This window comes from Gorilla gorilla, chromosome 7 (assembly GCF_029281585.2).
Source record: "Gorilla gorilla gorilla isolate KB3781 chromosome 7, NHGRI_mGorGor1-v2.1_pri, whole genome shotgun sequence".
Classification (NCBI taxonomy): Eukaryota; Metazoa; Chordata; class Mammalia; order Primates; family Hominidae; genus Gorilla; species Gorilla gorilla.
Genome location: NC_073231.2, coordinates 19,902,074 through 19,922,870, shown reverse-complemented (window position 1 = coordinate 19,922,870; position 20,797 = coordinate 19,902,074). Strand labels below are relative to the sequence as shown.

At 33.7% G+C, this 20,797-nt stretch overlaps 1 protein-coding gene across 5 annotated transcripts in view; it reads right to left on the bottom strand.

Moving 5' to 3' along the window:
- The window catches only part of TUSC3 (tumor suppressor candidate 3), a 296,633-nt gene that overhangs the window by 107,163 nt on the left and 168,673 nt on the right, over positions 1-20,797 (bottom strand). For all 5 annotated transcript variants that reach the window (XM_055349641.2, XM_055349639.2, XM_019032657.4 and 2 more), the window contains exon 7: positions 3,160-3,223. In XM_055349641.2, the coding sequence (XP_055205616.1) occupies positions 3,160-3,223 (64 nt within the window). The remainder of the gene's footprint in view (positions 1-3,159; positions 3,224-20,797) is intronic.

The following is a 20,797-nucleotide window of genomic DNA, read 5'->3' as shown; positions in this document are numbered from 1 at the left end:
TTGTAATTTTTTGTAGAGACAGGATTCCCCCTACTGTTGTCCAGGCTGGTCTCAAACTCCTCAACTAAAGTGATCAGCCTGCGAAAGTGCTGGGATTGCAGGCATGAACCACTGTGCCTGGACTTCTTTTAAAGTTTTACTGATAATGAGTCCACCATTTTAAAAGAATTTTTCTCTTTCTTAGTAATAGATATGTCTAAAAAAACACAGGAAAAATGAAGCAACAAGTAATGACTATTAGCATAAAGAGAATAGAGACTTTTAATTCTTTTATGTATCACTGCTAAGATCTATATAAAAAAATTCATACTGCTTGTGAAATTTCTTTGAATCCTAAATCTCAGCTTGATGTCAATGATCCATGAAATTAAACCTTGGAGAATTCCTGCCATACAATAAAAGGATGATCTCAACACAGCTTTTCATCCTTCAGCTCGGTATTCCTGATGTGTTTCGATAAAGTCATCACTTTATCCAGATAAAGTATACTGCTAAGATGCTACATCATGGATTGAAACAAGTTAGGAAAAAAAACCAAAAAAAACAAAAAGAAGCTATAATATTTAAATAAATGAGTTAAAAACTTACCTGCAACAAATGCTTTATGTTTCTATCCATTTGCTTTAATGTTAACATGTTTTGCTTCCTGAATAAATAGTAAGTCGAGAGTAAATACAGCTTTGCCCTTATTTTTTAATAGAGAGGAGTAGATATGTCTATAAACATATACACAAAGACTTCCTTTTCTCACAGAAGGCACCTCTGATGTGCAGAAAGCATTAATCTCTTACCATATTAAAGCAGGTGTGCAGAAACTGAGCATTTGTTGAAAAATACAACAAAATTTGTATTTCCAATTCCAGTCTATGAGACAAACTAGAGCCAAACTAGTACTCCTCACAGTAGTTTCTTAATTTTGAAACCATAAAGCATACAGGCAAGTAAGTAAATGTAAGCAAGAAATGGGCTGCAGATATGCCCAATTTCACGTATGTATCCAAGCATGCATCATCAAGGGTGGAAGAAATAAAAATGTTGAAAATGGAGACAGACATAGGAAGAAGATGGTCAGTGTTGTTCAATGAGTTTCAGAAAGATATCTTTTCGTTCTCCTGCAATATAAACGCGATTTGTAATCTTGTTCTTCTCAACTTCATTCCTTCGTTTTCATTAAAGCTTGAAAAACAATGCCTTTTTATTATCTTATAAGTTATACAATTTAACGGGTTCAAAAATGTTGCTCTAGAAAAATTAAGTCATTTCAATGTTTACATTTCAAGTTTTAGAATTTCGATAAATTTTATTAGAAGATGATTTTTTTTTTCCTGGTCATCTACACCTTTGTCAAAAGCTAGGTGTATTTGTTCTCACGCTGCTAATAAAGATATACATGAGCTTGGGTAATTTATAAAGAAACAAAGGTTTAACGACTCACAGTTCCATATGGCTGCGGAAGCCTCACAATCATGGTGAAAGGCACATCTTAGATGGCAGCAGGAAAGAGACAGCATGTGCAGGGGAATGCCCCTTTATAATACCATCAGATCTCATGAGACTTACTCATTATCATGAGAACATCATGTGAAAAACCCACCCCCAAAATTCAATTACCTCCCACTGGATCCCTCCCATGACAAGTGGGGATTATTACAATTCAAGGTGAGATTTAGGTGGGGACACAGAGCCAAACCATATCACTAAGGAATCAACCCATATATATGTATTTATGCTTATTATCTGTGGCCACCAAAGTTCAGAGTAAGAAAGAAGGGAAAACAGAGGAATAAACCAACTAGCCTTTTGTGATTATTGGATGCTTAATGTGTGCTATCTCATTTCTTCACACAGAAATCCCGTGTGGTCAGTATTGCTAATCCTGATTTTACAAACGAGGAAGTCTTTGAGCTTCTTGAGAATTCCAAGTGCTTCAAACATTTTCCATCCCTTTTCCCCACCATACCATAATCACTATATACCACCACTTGATGCAGTGCCTAAAACACAGTAAGCAAATAAAATAGATTGCTTGAATAAACTGAAGGGGTCAAATAAGTCTTTGCCGGTAGATTTTTAAAAATGCATTGTTATGACACAACAAAGTAATAAAATCCAAAAACTTCAATGTTGTTAAAAAGATAGTACTTTTCCTCCAGATTAAAAATAATAGGCATGACTAACATTCATTGGTGAAATTATATGTCACACACCATAATAAAGTATTGTACATAAAACTGAAGTACTTGAACACAAGATAGACCATGAAAAAGACAAGTGAATTCTAATTCTAGCTCAAGTGGGCTTCCCTAACATAAGCCCTTTGTGGGCTCTAGTTTTCCTACATATAAAATGAGGTTTGCCCTAGATGAATTCAAAGATACTTAAAGATTTACACCTTTGGTTATATACAGTACTGGACAATTTGGTCTAGACTACACATTTGAATATGAATCTTAGTAACCAGGATATTAGTAATCAAATTTTATAAAGGATACTAGAGGCACACATTAAATTCTCATAATGAGAATCAATGTTCCCCCAAAACAGTGTCCAAACTAATTTTATTTCATTCTAAGAACATTCACATTAGATGCTTAACCTTACCTTTTTCTTACCCTGCTACTATTTTTTATCCTGTTACATTCTTCATCCTTCTAACTCCAAATCATAAATTACATTGTATGATCTGATTCACAACACTTAGTCTGACTCACTCTGATATGTTCCAAAAAGGCATGTTGAACCACTCTAAATCTCCTTCTTCTGACATACCATATATTTAAGGGGAGCAGTACGAAAATACCTTTTTTAAGCTGCTATTTATATCATAAGGCACTTTTTTCTCGCCATTAGGATGCTATACGGAAAAGCCATATAAACTTGAAAAAATCTAGCCAGAGATCATCAATGTAGAGTAAAAGTAATACTCTGAAATTCAACACTCAGTAAAAAAAAATTATGATCTGTTAATGATACTGAATAGCAACAAATTATACTGTAATAGGAAATAATTAGCATAAAAAATAAAAATTAGTCATATAGTACAGCCTAAAATTTAATGTCTCTTAAAAGTCTTGATATTTACTGCCAGGAAAAATGTCAATTTAAAAACATGTAGCTTTAGTTTGCCCTTTTCAATTCGTTGGTATCTTAAAAGGATACTCAGTACCAGAATAATGTGTGATTCTGCCACAAACTGAGCCTGGCTGCTCCCATGAATGTAGCTCTATAAAAGAAGACAAACAGAAATTACAGTCTGAGAAAGCCTCATAATTATTTTGTAGTTTTAAGTCATGAAGATAAACAATGGAAAAATCTAATTCGATTTTTACTAATTTTTTATTACTTTCTACTAAGTTCCAATTATTTTAAATAACTATTAGTTAAATGCAAATAGATGACAGTGTTGGTTGATGATACTATTGTAAACTCTAGGTGGCAACTAAGTATCAAAAGCAAACTTAATATAACTTGTTAAAGGATTTATCACAAACATACACACATAAAATATGATTCCTGTAGAGGTATTGCAAAAGTACAAAATATAGTAAAACATTTTTATGATTTTTCATCCTTTAAGTTAGAGATGACCAAATGTCTAATCACTCCTTTCCACATTATCAAAGTTTTTAAAATACGGAGTCAGCTTTATAAATGCACATAATTCATTATAGCATTTAAATTTTTTCAAAACAAAATTATTAAAATTGTTTTCACCCTATTGAGTAGTATATAGTTGATAACAGTTGATTATAGAAAATCCAACAGAAATCTCCATCTAGATTATTTGGCTTCTAAATTGATTCCCATGATTATTTCTGCTGATAATCTCTCTTACGAATATCAGTGACTATGCAGTTGTTTTAAATAAATGTCCTATTTTCTATTTATATAAAAAAAAACTGGAGAAAAAATATAACACCTTACAGTATAAATCAATGCCTCAACTTTTACATCATTTATGATGTATAATTGTATCACATGCTTCAGATAGTTTTCTGAAGGTATCTGTTTTTTTTCTCTTCTTCAAACTTTTTCAGGGGGTACATGTGCAGATTTGTTACATGGGAAATTGCATGTTGCTGGAATTTGATGTACAAATGATTTTGTCTCCCAGGCAGTGAGTAAAGTACCTGATAGGTAGTTTTTCAATCCTCACTTTCCTCCCACCCTCCAACCTCAAGCCCCAGGGTCTACTGTTCCCCTCTCTGTCCATGTGTACTCAATGTTTAGCTACTACTTACAAGTTAAGAAGATGTGGTACTTGGTTTTCTGTTACTGCATTAATTTGCTTAGGATAATGCCCTCCTGCTGCATTCATGTTGCTACAAAGGACATAATTTCATTTTCTATGGCTGTGTACTATTCCATGGTGTATATGTACCACATTTTTTTAATCCAGTCCACTGTTGATTGACAATCACATAAAGTAGTTATTACCTGTCATCTTCCAAATGAGGAAACTGAGACTTAGAAAAATTTACCTAACTTGTTCAAGATTGCACTAGTTCAAGACTAGTAACTGATGAAGTTTGGACTGAAACCTAGGACTGTTTGTATAGGTATGTATGCCCTTTCCACCATATAGTAACAACTTACCAAAACACAGGAGGAACGTCAAGTAAAACTTTGTAAAAACTTTAATTAAATGTTGACAGTTAAAGTAATTAACATCAATATTTACATCACTGACTAACATATCTGAGTTTAACAGTACAGGATACTATGGCCAAATTTACATAACAACTGCAAAATAGTTTGCCTCTCTGAAGATCACAAATTTAGAGAATAACTTCAGACGTCTTCTAGGTGAGTGATTTATAATCTCTTCTGTTTATTTTCAGTAACAGTATCTTCTCTGATCAATCTTTTGTCAAGGTCATCAATGGACTCCCCCATTACCAAATCCTATGGTCATATCTCAATCTTCCTAGCCTTAATCTACCTGAAAAATCTGCTTCATCTGACCACTCATTCTCTTTAATATTTTCTTCACTTGACTTCCAGGACCCCAATCTTGAGGATGATTCTACCTCATTGGCTCTTCCTCCTCCGGAAGGAGAAGGCTGTTCCTTTCCTTCTTTCTAGAGTCTGGAGTATCTCAGAGCTCAACAGGCTTAGGCCTCTTCTCTCTACTCAGCCTTCCCAGGTGTTGTCATCCAGTTTCATGGCTTTAATTATGTCTATATTGATTCTCACATTAGAATCTAATCTGATACACTGGAAGTCTGATAACAGCTAAAATGAAACTCCTGATATCCCTTTCTATCCCAGCATCTGCTTCTGTCCCATTCTCCCCTAACTCAGGAGAGTAACTTAATTTTTCCAGTTGTTTAGGCAAAAATCCTGGAATCACCTTTGTGTCTCTGTCCTTACTTTTCTTTCACTCTTTTCCTTGCCTTTATTCCCTCCTTCTCTCCTCCCTCCCTCCCTCCCTCTCCACACACCCAATCATTCAGAAAATACTGTTGGCTCTACTTTCAAAATTCATTCCAAATTCAACCACTTTTCACCGCTACCAGGAAGAAATAGCAAAGGAGGCTAAAATATAAGGCCCAAAGATTTGTCTGATCCAGCCACTCATCATCTCTTGCCTAGATGATTGCAATAGCCTCCTTTATTCTCCCTGACTCTACCCTAGAGTTGATCTGTCATTCAGATGAATACTGTCAAAACTATCCTATCATTACTTTGCTCAGAACCCTTCAATGCTTTCTCAGATGTGTGAGAAAAACATCATATCATGTAATGCATTTTGTGTTTCCAGTCACAATAACAAGAAACCTATGTATTTCTTTTCAATTTAAAAATGCAGCTAGGTTAAAATAAATCACACTTTGTCCTTAGAGACTTATTTCATGAAACTGATCTATAACACTTGTAGCTTATTTCTTGTATACACAAGGCAGGAGAGAGGAAAGGCTTTGGAGACAGTCCTGAATTTGCCACCTACTAACTGTGTTATTATGAACAAAGTACTTAACCTCAATTATTTTTAAAATAGGATTAAGAGGATATTCCTCAAGATACTTTACTATAAATCAAGTAAGATAGTATGATATACAGTAGTGTAATTGATCAAATGTAATCAAACAAATCATTTCATAGTTTCCACTTCAACAAACTTTGTATCTTGTTCACTTGATCTTAGCCAAAAGGCCGAGAAGCTGTTTTTATCTTCTAAACAAACAGCATTCAGAAATTCATTTCCTTTTCACAAGTGAACTTAGTGTGTTGAACTGATAGTATACCTTCCTGAATATTATATTTTAAAACTAACATTTGACTTTTGTACATCTTTTTTTGTGTGTGTCTTCAAAATCACATCAAAACCAGATACCCTACAAGCCTTCAGGATTTACTTAGCTTGAATTTGTTTGCAAATATTTAATTGATCAATTAGTATGTATCAGGCACCAATTCAGGCAACAGAAATCCAGCAGTTATAGGAAAAAATACCTATATTCTCAAGCAGCTTACAAATTACACAAATTACAGCTACACAAATTACAAGAATACATTTTGTCTACTAATGTGCAACAAAGAGATTATTAGCACACACCAAAAGCTATAAGAGTAAGCACAAGAATACCAATGAGTAAGTATTGCAAAAGTCTTAAGGACTGACCTTAGATAGTTAGCTTTCATTTATGGGGCCCTTGAAGCAATGACTTAATTCACCTAAAATTAACCTTAGGTCTGCGATTTTAAGCTGGTCTTAAAAATTTGTATCTAACAGATGCATACACTTTCAAAATCCTTTGAAAGAGGGAATATTGAATAATGAATTCCCTGAAAGCTAAAGCATGATGCTCATTTATTTATTTTCCTCTCTGATTTTTTACTAATTCTCATGAGTGAGGGATGTATCAGTAACTCAGGATAATTTATTCCAAAATATATATTTAACTTGTATTTATAAGGGCAATGCATTTTCAGATCAGGTGAATAGTCAAGAAAAAAATGTGTGCAGGCTTTGATAATGGATACCGATCAATTCTTCCAAAGGAACAAATATTTTGAGAAACCATTAATATAAATGTTTTTTAGTTGTCTAATCCATTGAATATTTCTTTTCTTTTTCTTTTGTTTTTGAGACAAAGTTTCACGCTTTTCACCCAGGCTGGACTGCAGTGGCCTGATCTTGGCTCACTGCAACCTCCGCCTCCTGGGTTCAAGCGATTATCCTGCCTCAGCCTCCCGAGTAGCTGGGATTACAGGTGTGCACCACCATGCCTGGCTAATTTTTGTATTTTTAGTAGAGATAGGGTTTTACCACGTTGGCCAGGCTGGTCTCAAACTCCTGACCTCAAGTGATCCGGCCAGTTTGGCCTCCCAAAGTGCTGGGATTACAGGCGTGAGCCACTGCACCTGGCCCCATTGAATATTTCATAGAGCATATGAACCAACATAAAATAAAAAGGGATTCAATAAAAAAATGTTTCATAAAAATAAGGTTATAACAAAATTCATTACCATGACTCATGACTTACTTAAAGCCCAATTTTATGTAGAAGAAAAATAGCATAGCATAATATGAAAAAACAATATATATGAATGATACTATGTTCTTAATTTCAAGTAACATACTTGAAAATAAATTATATATTTTGTTTAATATAGTGTTTCTATACCTCTTATATGGCAATATCAAGAATGAATAAAAGTAAAATGGAAATTAAACTAAATATACTATACATCAGTATGTGAAATAAACCTGATTTCACTTAATTACTAAATTCTTGGGAAGATGACACCAGTCAGTACGTTCTGCTTTTTCAACATTTTTAAACCGTGCTAGTAGTAAATACTCCTTAAGGAGTCCTTTTAAACACGTAATGTTCTGAAAATAAGAATGGCTATGGTGGACCAAAAGGTTACTTGAAAAGGCAGCTAGGTTAACAAAAAGCAAACTAAACTTAGAAGTCAGTTTCCAGTGTTAATAATAGCCATTCAATTTAATGAAGTAGTTGTTACTTAGTCAGTTCAGTAATTTGGGCCTCAGTTTCCTAATCTGCAAACTGGAAACTGACAGCATGAAGGAAACAATGTAGTGCAGTACTTCATAAAATCGATTTTAGTCATATTCCCTGAAGTCAATTCTCTGTCCTGGGTTTCACGAGTAAGACCTTTAGCAAATTACTCTAAACTTCAAATTGTTAAGCTCTTTGATCAAAATAATAAAATGTGAGAAGTGAATTGATAATACATGTAAAATGGCCTAATGCCTGAAACACAGCAGGAAGCCAATAAATGTAATCTACTGTCATCATCATCATCATCATCATCAATCATCTAAGATTCAAACGAGATTCCAAATTTTAATGTCTTAGGTCATATGACTCACAGATGGTAAAATTAATGTCCACTGGTTGATGCCCATTGTTAACTCAGTAATAGCAAACTATATCTGAGTTAAATTCTCTTGCCAGTGAGTAATTTGTTTTTGTAAATTTATGCAAGTCCCTTATATACCCAACCTGATATTATCAGCCTCGAGAGCAAAAGATACTAACAACCAGCGTGTTTGATTAACCCTAACAATGACTGCTTTAGTTAAATGGGCTTGGGATCAAAACCAAATTATAATATAAGCAGAGTGCAAAAAGTTGTTCAGTAATACATATATGCCAGAAAATAGCTATTTTGAAGACAATAATACACAGGGTTAAAATTAATTATTTCTCTTTTATTCACTGATAAAGCAGTGCTGGCGTCTCTGCTTTGGCATATAATCCTTACTAAAAAAAATTAAAAATGCTTACATCAATCCCATGAAATTTTGGAATTTTGATCATTTTTAAAATTATAACTTATTTTAAAAAGAACCATTTATAACATTAAGTAAATGACAAATGAAACTAAGATTTGACAGTGTTGGATGATACCCAAATGACGATTTGTCTCAGTTTGGGTCAAATCCACAAAAACCCTTTTTGGTCCCTTCTTCTTGCATTTTAAAATACATGATTGCAAAATAAACCAAGAGCTTGTCCACAGCTAAAGGAAACATGGGTGATTATCTCTCACTAACTATATGAATTCTTTCAGTTCAATTTTGTCATGCAGTTTTATGCAAATCAGTATGAAATGACATGCAAATTTTTCCCATCTATTTTCTTTCACCCTCCTTGAAAACATCATGAAAAAGTACTAGTGTAAATCCTTTCAGCCTGTTTCAGTCCTTTATTCACTACCTGCCAGAACAAGGGCAACGGACATGCAAAATCTAAGAAAATCTTTTAAGTGATAATCTCTCAACTGTTTAGCATCTGATTCAGTACTCTTTATAAATACAAAAATTATTGCCAAAGCAAAAAGAAGGAAGAAAACATGATAATTTACTGTCAACCTAAAAACAAAACAGAGGGAAAAAATCTTGTATTTTCCTTGACAACACTTCTAAGAAGTCAAAGGGTTGCCTTGCTGTTTTCAAATGAACCTATCTCTGAAATTCACCTTAACTATTTAAGATTTTCCAGTAGAAGAGCCCTAGTTTTCCTAATCAATGTCAATATAAAATGACAGATCTGCTTTTCTGTGCATGACAGATTCAGTTTATTTTTACTGAGTGTCTTAGTCTGCTTGGTTGCCCTAACAAAATACCATAGACTGGATGGCTTAAACAACAGAAATTATTTTCTCACAGTTCAAGAGGTGCAAAGTCCAAGATGAAGGTGCCAATGGGATTGGTGTCTGGTGAGGGATCCCCTTGGGCAGAAGACAGCCAGCTTCTCACTGTGTGCTCACATGACCTCTTCTTTGTGAGCAGACAGAGACAGGTAAGCGTCTCTATACTTTCCTCTACTTATAAGGCCACCAATCCAATCAGATTAGGGACCTTCTCTCATGACCTTATTTACAGTTAATTTCCTGCTAAAGACCCACGTCCAAACAGTCACACTGCGGGGTTAAGTCTTCAACATCTGACTTTTAGAGGGACAGAATTCAGTTCATACCTCTCAGTAATTCTAAGTGAATAAGACAGCACTTCAAAACCTATCAGCTAGTGGGAATGTAGTCATGATACTAGTCCTGAGTCTCCTATGTGTGCTAAAATATTAAGAATTATTTTCTTTTCAGTTTCTTTTTTAGGATACTAATGTCCAGGAAAGGATACTTTTGAACTCTTAAGATAGGAAGTATCTTGGGTCATCGCTGTCACTGCACAAAATAAGCTTAAATCCCACTCTAACGTTTTAATAAAAGATTCCTCTGTTTCCTACTAGTTACATGTTTGTAGTCCTATCCTTGGGGTCTTCTTTGAGGCAGCATTAGTTCTTACTAGGCTCTACACCTAATGGCAGATGTGATATAGATGATAAAATTCTCAAGCCAAATCTTTCTGGATTTGCCTGAAAGAAGAGATATAAAGAGGTATTATCTACATCCAGGTGACAAAAAATGCCACTTGTTGGATTTCCCCAGAGGCTGCACATATCTTGTGCTTGAAATTCCTAAGCACTTCATTAAATATTTGGCTTCAACTAAAAAATGATTACAACAGAGAAATAAAACAGTTCTTTATGAAAACAGTGACAAATCTTGATTACTTGCCACTCAAACAATTTTGTCTCTGTGAGGTGTCAGCAATAAGCCACCATTCTCTTTTCACTGGAAGTTGCAGGACATCGTTTAGCAATGTCTCTGCTGAACTTACTGCACGATCTGTTGTGGAGTATGAAATTCTTACCCGGCCCAGGCATACTCCAAAAAGTCATCTTAGAATTTTATTTTCCTATTTGAGGATCAAAAAGGTTGATACTTAACCTAAGTCAGTGGTTCTCAAAAGAATTCAAAATAGTATGTGCATGAAACTGACCAGAGATATTTGTTTAAAAAACAGATTTTCAGGCTCTATATATGGAAACTCCTACACAATAGGTCTGTGGTAGGATGAGAAATTTGTACTACTAATGAGCTATAAGCTATGACTAAATAACACTAATTAACTACATTTTGTGGGAGGCTGTATGGGAAAGAGCAATGTGTAATATTGTAAAAGCTTTCAGAAAGGCTATATATTCAGGGAAAACTTCTCACTAGTAAGAAGGGTTTTTTTTTTATTTAAACAGTTTTTTTAATAATAAATGAACTGCTACACATTCAGATAAAATATCTTACCAGTGTAAGATGATTTGTTTGTTTTTTAACAAAAAATTTCCATTGGAACAGTGGGAGTCCAGAGCTCTACAGACAGAAGTCATATAGAGAGCTGTGGCAAATTGCACCCAAGCAACAGAAGATTCTGTATACATGAAGTGAATCAGGCAGGTAAACACCACCACATAACAAACAACATAGTTCTAAAAATTCAAATTGCAATCATCCTGTCTAGTATTCTCAGAGAGTCTCTAGAATACTATAAGAGGCATGGTAAATATTATAGGAAGAGAGAAACTGAGCCTTTTGGAGATGGAAGAACCAAATGGTGGGCTAGCAGCTCCTAACCAGAGACTAGATTCAGTCCACAGATTTTTGGTTAACTGTGGCCCCATGCTTGGTCTTATTCAGTCCCTTCTTCATAAAAAGTTATCTGTCCTGATAGTAAAATGGAGAAATAGCTCTCCTGATGAGCTTTACCTTTATTACCCTGTCAATAAGACTGGTAGTCTAGGTGTTGTAGGTAAAAGAAAAAAAAAAAAAAAGAAAGAAACAAAACCCATCAATACTAAGGAAACCCTAAGCAGACTATGCTGAAATAATTCATGATAGCTGCCCCTCCGTAGAAAGTCAGCTAACAAAAACATAGACTGCAGGTATGGAAAACTCCCAGGATCCTAGGATAATGTAAAACAACCCTAAGCCCCAGACACTAGTGAGACAGCTAATGGGAATCAATTGTGTTTCAGCAAACACTTTATACTTTGTGATCAAAACTGTTAAGAGGAGAGCTTCTCATTCTACTATATTTTCCAAATAAATGTTGAGACAACAAAAATATAATACTATACTATTAGGATAGTATTATACTATCCTAATAGTATAGTATACTATACTATATATTTGTATATATATACAAAAATATATATATACTATATATACTATATACAATATACTATACTATATAGTATATATAGTATATAGTATATATACTATATATACTATATACAAAAATACTATACCAATTAGAGAGCTTCTCATTCTACTATATTTTCCAAATAAATGTTGAGACAACAAAAATATAACCTAGATGAAGTTTCTTCTAAACATAAACTTTAAAAAGTCTGTCCTGTGACTGAACTGCTTAAGTAATTTTAGTAATTTGTGTTTTATTGATAACATATTTCTAGACTTACAGATTTCATTTTGTTCAGTAACAAAGAAAAACTGAAATGTATAATTACTTTCATAGAATTTTCTTGTGTAACTAAATGCAATTAAAAGTTCAAAATGAAAAAGTATTACATCCTTCAGCATTTTAAAATTCAACTGAATAGCTTTTAATGTGAATACAGAAAATACATAAATCTATACTGGAATTACTTTTGTAGCTGTCACATCACATATATATGAAAAGTATAATCTCTGTGTGTGTGTGTGTATTTTATTTTAAATTTTATCCTGGGGGAAAAAAAGCAACTTTATCAAGGAACATTAATATTCTCATATCAAATCCAAAATGCAAAACAAAAAAAAAACTTTTATGGCTTAAAATTTACATAATTCTGCATTAAGGATGAAGTTACTCATTTCATATCACCAAATATTTTGCACTTGTGATTGTCTAAGAAATGAATTAGGAACAGGTTCTCTGTGCCCTAATCCAGATTTGCTAATAAATTGAATGATTTCCCCAGGAAAGCTATGTAACCACTCTGTAATTCATTTTCTAAGTACAGATCATTTTTTCTTACTTATAGGGTGATTAGGAGATAAAAAAGATGTTATTATCAAGCAAAGTCTATAACAGTGTTTAAATAAAAAATAGGTAAGAATCATTGTCTTCTTCGAAGCATAGTGTATCTCTTACATTTTCTTTTTTTGATGTACCTACGAATATGAATGTCCATAATACTCTTCAATATTCACATGAAAATGCTTTCCTAATTCTATCAGCACATGAACATGGATGACAAGAACCCTGGGTGGCCAGGGAATTACTCTTTAATAAGGAACCTTTTAACATATTTGTTATATTGCCCTTCGATCATTATCTGGATTTGTATTTACTTGTGGTCAACTGCCTCAATCGCAATATAAGCAAAATCTTAGTGCCATTATATCATGCTAAAATGTCCAGTACTTCAGATAGCTTTAATTTACATTCTTGAAACTTCTCTTATATGGTCTCAAGAATGACATTTCCCCTAAAGTTCACCTAATGCCAGCAGCTTTAGAAATCTAATGTCATCCATTTGCTCTGTATGTCCAGGACCACTGCATTCTGATGAGCAAATCTGGAAAGTCACTGCTTCTAAATCTTTGACATCAGAGACTTTATCTTGACATCTGATGTGAAATATAGCACAACAGTATGATAAATGAAACGTGTCTAAGAAATAAAAATGGCACTGGTAAGGATTCAGACATTAGGCCTATATAACATGGTTGACAGTACCGTGGCTTTGCTTTGCAGGCCTTCAGACTCGGTTTAACTAATAATGAGTGTTACTGGTTGAGGCTGCCCAATGAGACTTAAATTTTGAAGTAATTTTATATTTCTTTAAGGTTGCTATTTGAAGGCTACAGATGAACAAAATTCATCTTTATATTTAATCGGTAAACTATCAGTGTGAATCAAGGTATAGGAGAAATGTTCTCTGTGTGTGTGTGTGTACGTATATGTGTGTGTGTGCGTGTGTGTGTATGTGTGTGTGTGTGTGTGTGTGTATATATATATATACCATATTTAACAATGATATATCACTTCTGCTTCTACTATAAATACTTTTTGGCACTCAGCCTGGGCAACACTGTGAGACACTGTCTCTACAAAAAATAATTAGTTGAGTGTGGTGGCAAGTGCCTCTAGTCCCAGCTACTCAACATGCTGAGGCAGGAGGATCACTTAAGCCCAGGAGTTTGATGTTATAGTTAGCTGTGATCATGCCACTGCATTCCAGCTTGGGCAACAGAGTAAGAGCTTATCTCTACAAAAACAAACACAAACCTTTATAGCACTAAACACAATACTCATGTTTAACAGAAATCCCAAACACAAATGATTTGGATCTCTGGTTCCATACCATGCTGTTAGGCTTGAATTGTGTGTGGAATTGAGCATTTTATTTAGCCAACATATGACGCAGTTTCCTGGCATGTGAAATGGGGATGAAAGGATCTCTACTTCATTAAGGTTGTTATAATAAGTTAAAGTTTTTAGAAAAGTGTGACATAAGCCTTCAGTGTTAGCTACTGTTGTTGTTATGTTAGTTTATTTATTCTACAAATATTTATTGAGTGTCTAATACATGGCAAGTTACATTCCTAGGCAGGTGAGATAAAATAGTGAACAAAGCAATGATCTCTAGTCTCTCTCATGGGGCTGTGTGTGTGTGTGTGTGTGTGATGAACTGTATACTGTAAGTGCAAAGTGCTGTAAGAAAAGGAAAAGCAGAAAAAAGTAAGGGAGTCAGAAGTATTGACAATGGGGAGCAGGTTGCAATTTAAATAGGAAGAAGGTCAGGATAAACACCACAGAGACATCTTTGGCATCTGAGCACAGCTGTGAACAAGGCAAGGCAGTTAGTCATATGGATTCTGGGGGAAACACATATAAGAAAGATGGAATAATGGCCAGCATGAAGGCCTTAAGATAGAAACATGTTCAAAGAAATGTAAGAGGGTCAATGTGCTGGTGAAGACTTAGATGTTATTCTGAATTACATGGTGAGTCATAAAAGCAAGACTGTGAGGAGAGTGACATGAACTATGTCAAGAACAGACTATAATGAAGCAAGCATAGAAGCAAGGAGACCAGGGAAAGTTTAGTACAGTAATCCAGACAAAAGATGCTGATGACGTAAAGCAGTTTGATAGCAGGTGGTAAGAAGTGATCTGATCCTGGAGCAGGTGGTAAGAAGTGATCTGATCCTGGATATATTTTAAAGGAAAAAATATATACATATATATGTACATATTTGAAGGAAGAACGACAAGATTTCTTGTTTACTGTGTGTTTTTATACAAAAGGCAACAACATTAAAACTGATACGATGTAAAGATTTAGTTATTTTAATGTCCAAATTCACAGTAAACACATATTTGAGTATTTGTAGTAATACAAATATAGACCATTTAATATTTAAGTTCAATTGAGGATATATGAATTTCAAATAAAATCAACATAAGTTATATATCTAAGTTTATGAAAATTAAAGAGGTCACCAAAACGGTAAATTGTATTTTAATTATAAGAAAAATACATGACATTATTTGTCCATGAAGTTCTATTCTCTTTTTATATTTCTCTCCTTTAGAAGATGTGTATCATTAAATTCAACAGCTCTTTTACATGAAAGATCCCATCCCAGCCAGGTCTATATTTTCACATCTTATGAAGTAACTACTGGTTGACTACATTTTGACTTGATATCCCATTTGAATGTCCTAACACTCTAAAATCAAAACTGTACACATAAATGTCAATATTCTCCATGCAAACAAATTTATCTTTCCAGCACTCTATGCATCTATCAATATTACAACCATTCTTCTAATGACCTAAGCTTCAACTTCGGCATCTCTACCTTACAATCCATCACAAAGCCAATGGGCATTTCCTATTCTCTACTGCCACTTTTCTATTACTTTGACCCAACTGATTCTGTCTGAATGTTTAATGTATCATGCTTGGATTATCACTAATCTTTACTTTCCAATTCGTCACTTCTAGTTAAATCTTCCAAAATCACTACTTTCATCAATCTATTACTCACAAACATTTGAAAACTTAAAATTGCTTAGAGGTAATTCAAAACCCTTGGCAATCTATGTCAAACATCTTTGAATCAATCAATCAATCAACATCTAGTACTTAGATATTCTGTTTCATAAAATGCAAAACACAATACAAAACATAGTGTCTTGGCTCAAAAGGAAACATAGTATATATACTTAAAAATGTCTAATCATGCAAGGCAAAATAGAATCTTCATTCTCTTTTAAGTATTTTGTTTAACACTCAAGATTTAGCAGAATATGATGTGAATGTGCGCTTGAGTTAACCTCCTTTGTAACTAGGGATAAAAGTATTTTTCTTCTTGAGAGGTGCTATAGGATTCAGCAGATCACAAGTTAATAAAATTGGCAATTAAGTTACATGGTACGAAATGAAGAACAGAATTTTGGTGGTCAATTTAGTTATATGTCCAAATGAGTGCTAGAGAAATAAAAAGTTGAAATTACAGTAGTCTGACATGGAAAGACTCCAAAGATGGTTAACTATAAACAATATTTTCATGTAGATTATATTGAGATAAGTATGTAATACTGCAGCAGGATTTCAAACAGGTACAATGTGACAAGGAAATTAATAGAGGACGGAAAGCAAAATTGTTTATCTGATCTTACTGGGAAGGAGTCTGGAGATAGACATGATTGGGATACCAGATTATGTACAATTTTCTTTACATTTCTATGAACAAAATCACATATTTCAGTAAAAGCAGTCTCTTCATTACTCTCAAACAATCCTATCCCCATTTTGACCTCTATACAGGTTCTTAAGGCTGTTCCATCTCTTTTCCTGATTCATCTCAAAAAATGATGTTTCGTCTTACTGATAAACCAAAATTCACCTTGATTTTAAGGCCAATTCAAATTCCACCTCCTTTAATGAAGATTTTTTTCTAAAATTCTGCCTCAGGATAATATTTATTGCTATTAAACTATTCCAATACTATCTATAACATTTGACCTGTATTTTAAACATACGTATTTATAATGTCACAGCGTTGTTTTCAAGTCGTAAGTCCAGAATTCTGTCTATTGCAGGGAAAATGATATTAGTTACAGAGGACAATAAGAACTGGTTTCAAATACATCCTTCAATATATTTTAAAACAACTAAATACACAATACATTTAAACCCTACAGTAAAATATTCAGGGATTTTAATTCAGAGCATCTAATTACAATTCTCTATTTTTTTAATTTCTCAAATGAAGCTATTATTAAAGTCCTCAAAAGGGTATGAAGAACACTTAAACTCAAAAAAATCGTATAAATAGTAGAGAAAAAGTGATGATTTAAATAACTACATAGTAAATGTTCTTTAAAATTAATAAAACCAGAGTTACTCATTTCGTATTTACACTGAGCTCATTAAATAATGATTTTCTTTTTCGGTAAGCAGTTTTTTGTAAATGAAGTTTCTTAACAAATAAATATTGATATTTCGTAGTTAGTATATATTATTAGCATATAATTAAAATATTTCTCCAGAGATTTCAAAGTATATTTCATCATTAGTAATTAATGTATCACACATGTATCAGTGTATTACAAGGGAGCACTTATACATACTTATACACACTTACTCCATTTTTTACCCATAAATTGGTTTTATCAAATATACTTCCATTTTTCACAACTCTTTTTCTTTATAGATTTCAAAAATGTTACACTGACTTGCAAATACCAAAATCATACTTACTGAACAACTTTTCTTTAAACTGGCTTTTTTTTTTTTTAAGCTGGTTAATTCATACGAAATCCCTCAGATTTGTCCTTAATCAGAAATATGTATTAATGAAAACAAGAACATTCACAAAATTTCAATTAGAATTTTTGTTTTTTTCTTCTGGAGAAAGAGTCTCGCTCTGTCGCCCAGGCTGGAGTGCAGTGGCACAACCTGGGCTTGCTGCAACCTCCACCTACTGGGCTCAAGTGATTCTCCTGCCTCAGCCTCCCGAGTAACTGGGACTACAGATGTGTACCATTATGCCAAGCTAATTTTTGTATTTTTAGTAGAGGCGGGGTTTCACCATGTTGGCCAGCCTGGTCTTGAACTCCTTATCTCAAGTGAACCGCCTGCCTTGGCCTCCAAAAGTGCTGGGATTACAAGCGAGTGCCACCACACCCAACCCTTCCATTAGAATATGTAAGCACAGTCAAAACTCATTTTACATTGCATATTTAAGATCTTTGCATTTTTTTGTATATAAATCGTACCTCAATACTAAAAAAAGATACGTTTTCATGGAAATATTATTTGGAAAACCTTAGGAAAAACAAATGAGAATTGTTCCATCATATCCACAGAAAAGTATGCCCATGGGTTTTGCATTTATGATCTGGAAGCATTTTTTTTTCTAAAATAGAGACTACCGCTAGAAAAATGTGAATTTTTTTTTTTTTCTGTTTTACATCAGGAAATGCACAGTAGTCCCCCCTTATCTTTGGTTTTACTTTCTGTGGTATCGGCTACCTGCTGTCAACTACAGTCCAAAAATATTCAATGGAAAATTCCAGAAGTAAACAATTCATATGCTTTAAGTTGCAGGCTGTTCCGAGTAGTGTGATGAAATCTCACGCCATCCTGCTGTGTCCTCCTTGGGCTGTGAATCATGCCTTTCTACAGCATAACCACACTGTACATGCTACCTTCCCATTAGTCACTTAGTGGGTTGCTCAGTTATCAGGTTGACAGATCACAGAAAGAAGAAGAGTGGGTATAGTACAATAAGGTATTTTAAAGCAGAGACAGACCACAGACCACATCCACATAACATAATTTATTACAGAATATTGTTATAATTGTTCTATTTCACTATTAATTATTGCTGTTCATCTCTTACTGTGCCTAATTTATAAATTAAACTTCATCCTGGCATGCATGTTTAGGAAAAAACACAATATATAGAGAGTTTGGTACTATCTGAGATTTCAAGCACTGAATGATGGTCTTGGATTAGGGTGGACTGTATAAAGATTAATTTAATTTAATTATCAGAACAGGAAAAAAAAGAAACCTTGAGGTGTACAGATTCTTCCATTTTACAGAAAAGGTTAAGTAACTTGTTTAATCAAGAAGTGTCAAGGGACACCTGCATTCAAATGCAAAGTTGTATAATATGCAATTTCATGCTCTTACCGTTGTATCATAGATTCCAAAATAATCTAGTTTAAAATTATAAAAAGTTATAGAGAGGAAGAAATCCTACCAAGAGAGCTATTAATAATAAAATGCAAAATTCAGTTCTGAGTATCTGAAAATATAAAACTAACATCTACCAGAATTGGTTATGTAGCTCTCACTTCAGACATTCTCTGGGTTTAATATACATCTTTCTTTTGAACATTCATCTTCTCAATTAAGTTTACTGATTCTTTATCAAACTGAACAAACTGAAAGAAACCTTAAACTAGCAGACAGAGGACAAGAAATTGTATATTTAGCATTCCTACTAAGAAGTATAACCTTGGAAATTATGTAGTACTGAAATATCTGGATTAATACCAGATGTTTTAAGATAGCTCACAATTCTTCATTAGTACAAGTATATCAGAACCATGTTGGTATCACCTCTGAAGTTTCTCTTTAATAACCACTTCCAGCAGTTACAAACTACCAAATATAACGACTATATAAAATGTAGTGCCTTTACTGTAATGTAAAAATTTGTGATAATTAAAACACTTTCTGGCTGGAAATGGCGATGAGATGTCATTTTTTTCAATCCTCTATCTTTTGATAATGGCAAAATAACTTCAGCAAAATTGGGGTTCAAAAATCAAAATTTAAAAACAACATACATACTGCTACACTTGTTATTTACACAGACTTACTTTATGGATTAATCATTCAAATCCTTTATAAGTGTGCTTGAGGTAAAGGGTTACAAAATTCTATCCTCATATTCCAATAATAGAGCATTTTAAGTTACATAATGCAATTTATACAGACTGTCTTCAAAATGCTTTGTACCACCAATAACACATCTCAGGCTGAGTAAAGAGGTAGATGTTACTAAAAGTTGTTCTTAATTGTGTAAGACGTCTGTAGCTTCAGTGAAGAGGTAATATCCTTCAAGGCGCACTTTCACTAAAATAAAACTTAATCAGTAAGCCATTAACACGCAAGTGGTATTTGCTTAAGTACTTTTCAAATGAGGCCACGGTTGTGAATAAGTGACCAATTATTTTCATGAGAAATATGTTTAACAAATGTCAACTGAGTATTATTGCTCTGTTAGAGGCTGAATTGAGTCCCTCCCAAAAATGCCTAAGTCCAAAACCCCCAGTACCTCAGAATATGACTCTTTGGTGAAACAGTCTTTAAAGAGGTCATTAAATGAGGTCACTAGGATGGGCCCTAATCCAATATAATTGGCATCTTTATAAAAAAAAGATCAAGACACAGACATGCACTGAGTAAAGACCATGGGAAGAGTGAGGGAGGAGAAGGCAGCCATCTACAATCCAAGATGAAAGACCTCAAACTCGCCCTGCTGACTCCTGGGTCTTGGACGTGTGTAGGCTTCGTAATCCTGAGCAAATACATTTTCTGTTGTTGGAACCACCCAGTGAGTGGTACTTTGTTATGGCAGCCCTAGCAAACTAATATATCTATTACAACTGACAAAAATTATGCTAGTTTTCTTAAGATCTTTTAATCGATGCCACTAATGCCTTATGTTTATTGTCAGCTTTCTTTTGAACAATAATAGCAACAATATGCTTAGATTTTACTTTTAAAAATGTAATTTTAATTGGAAATGCTTACAAGCATGTAAATTAAACACATGTATTATACATACTTACAAGCGTAAATATGTGTGGAAAAGCACAGAAAAGAAATGAGAAGAAACCACATAAAACTGTAAACCACTGTTACCTTTGGAATGAGTATGAT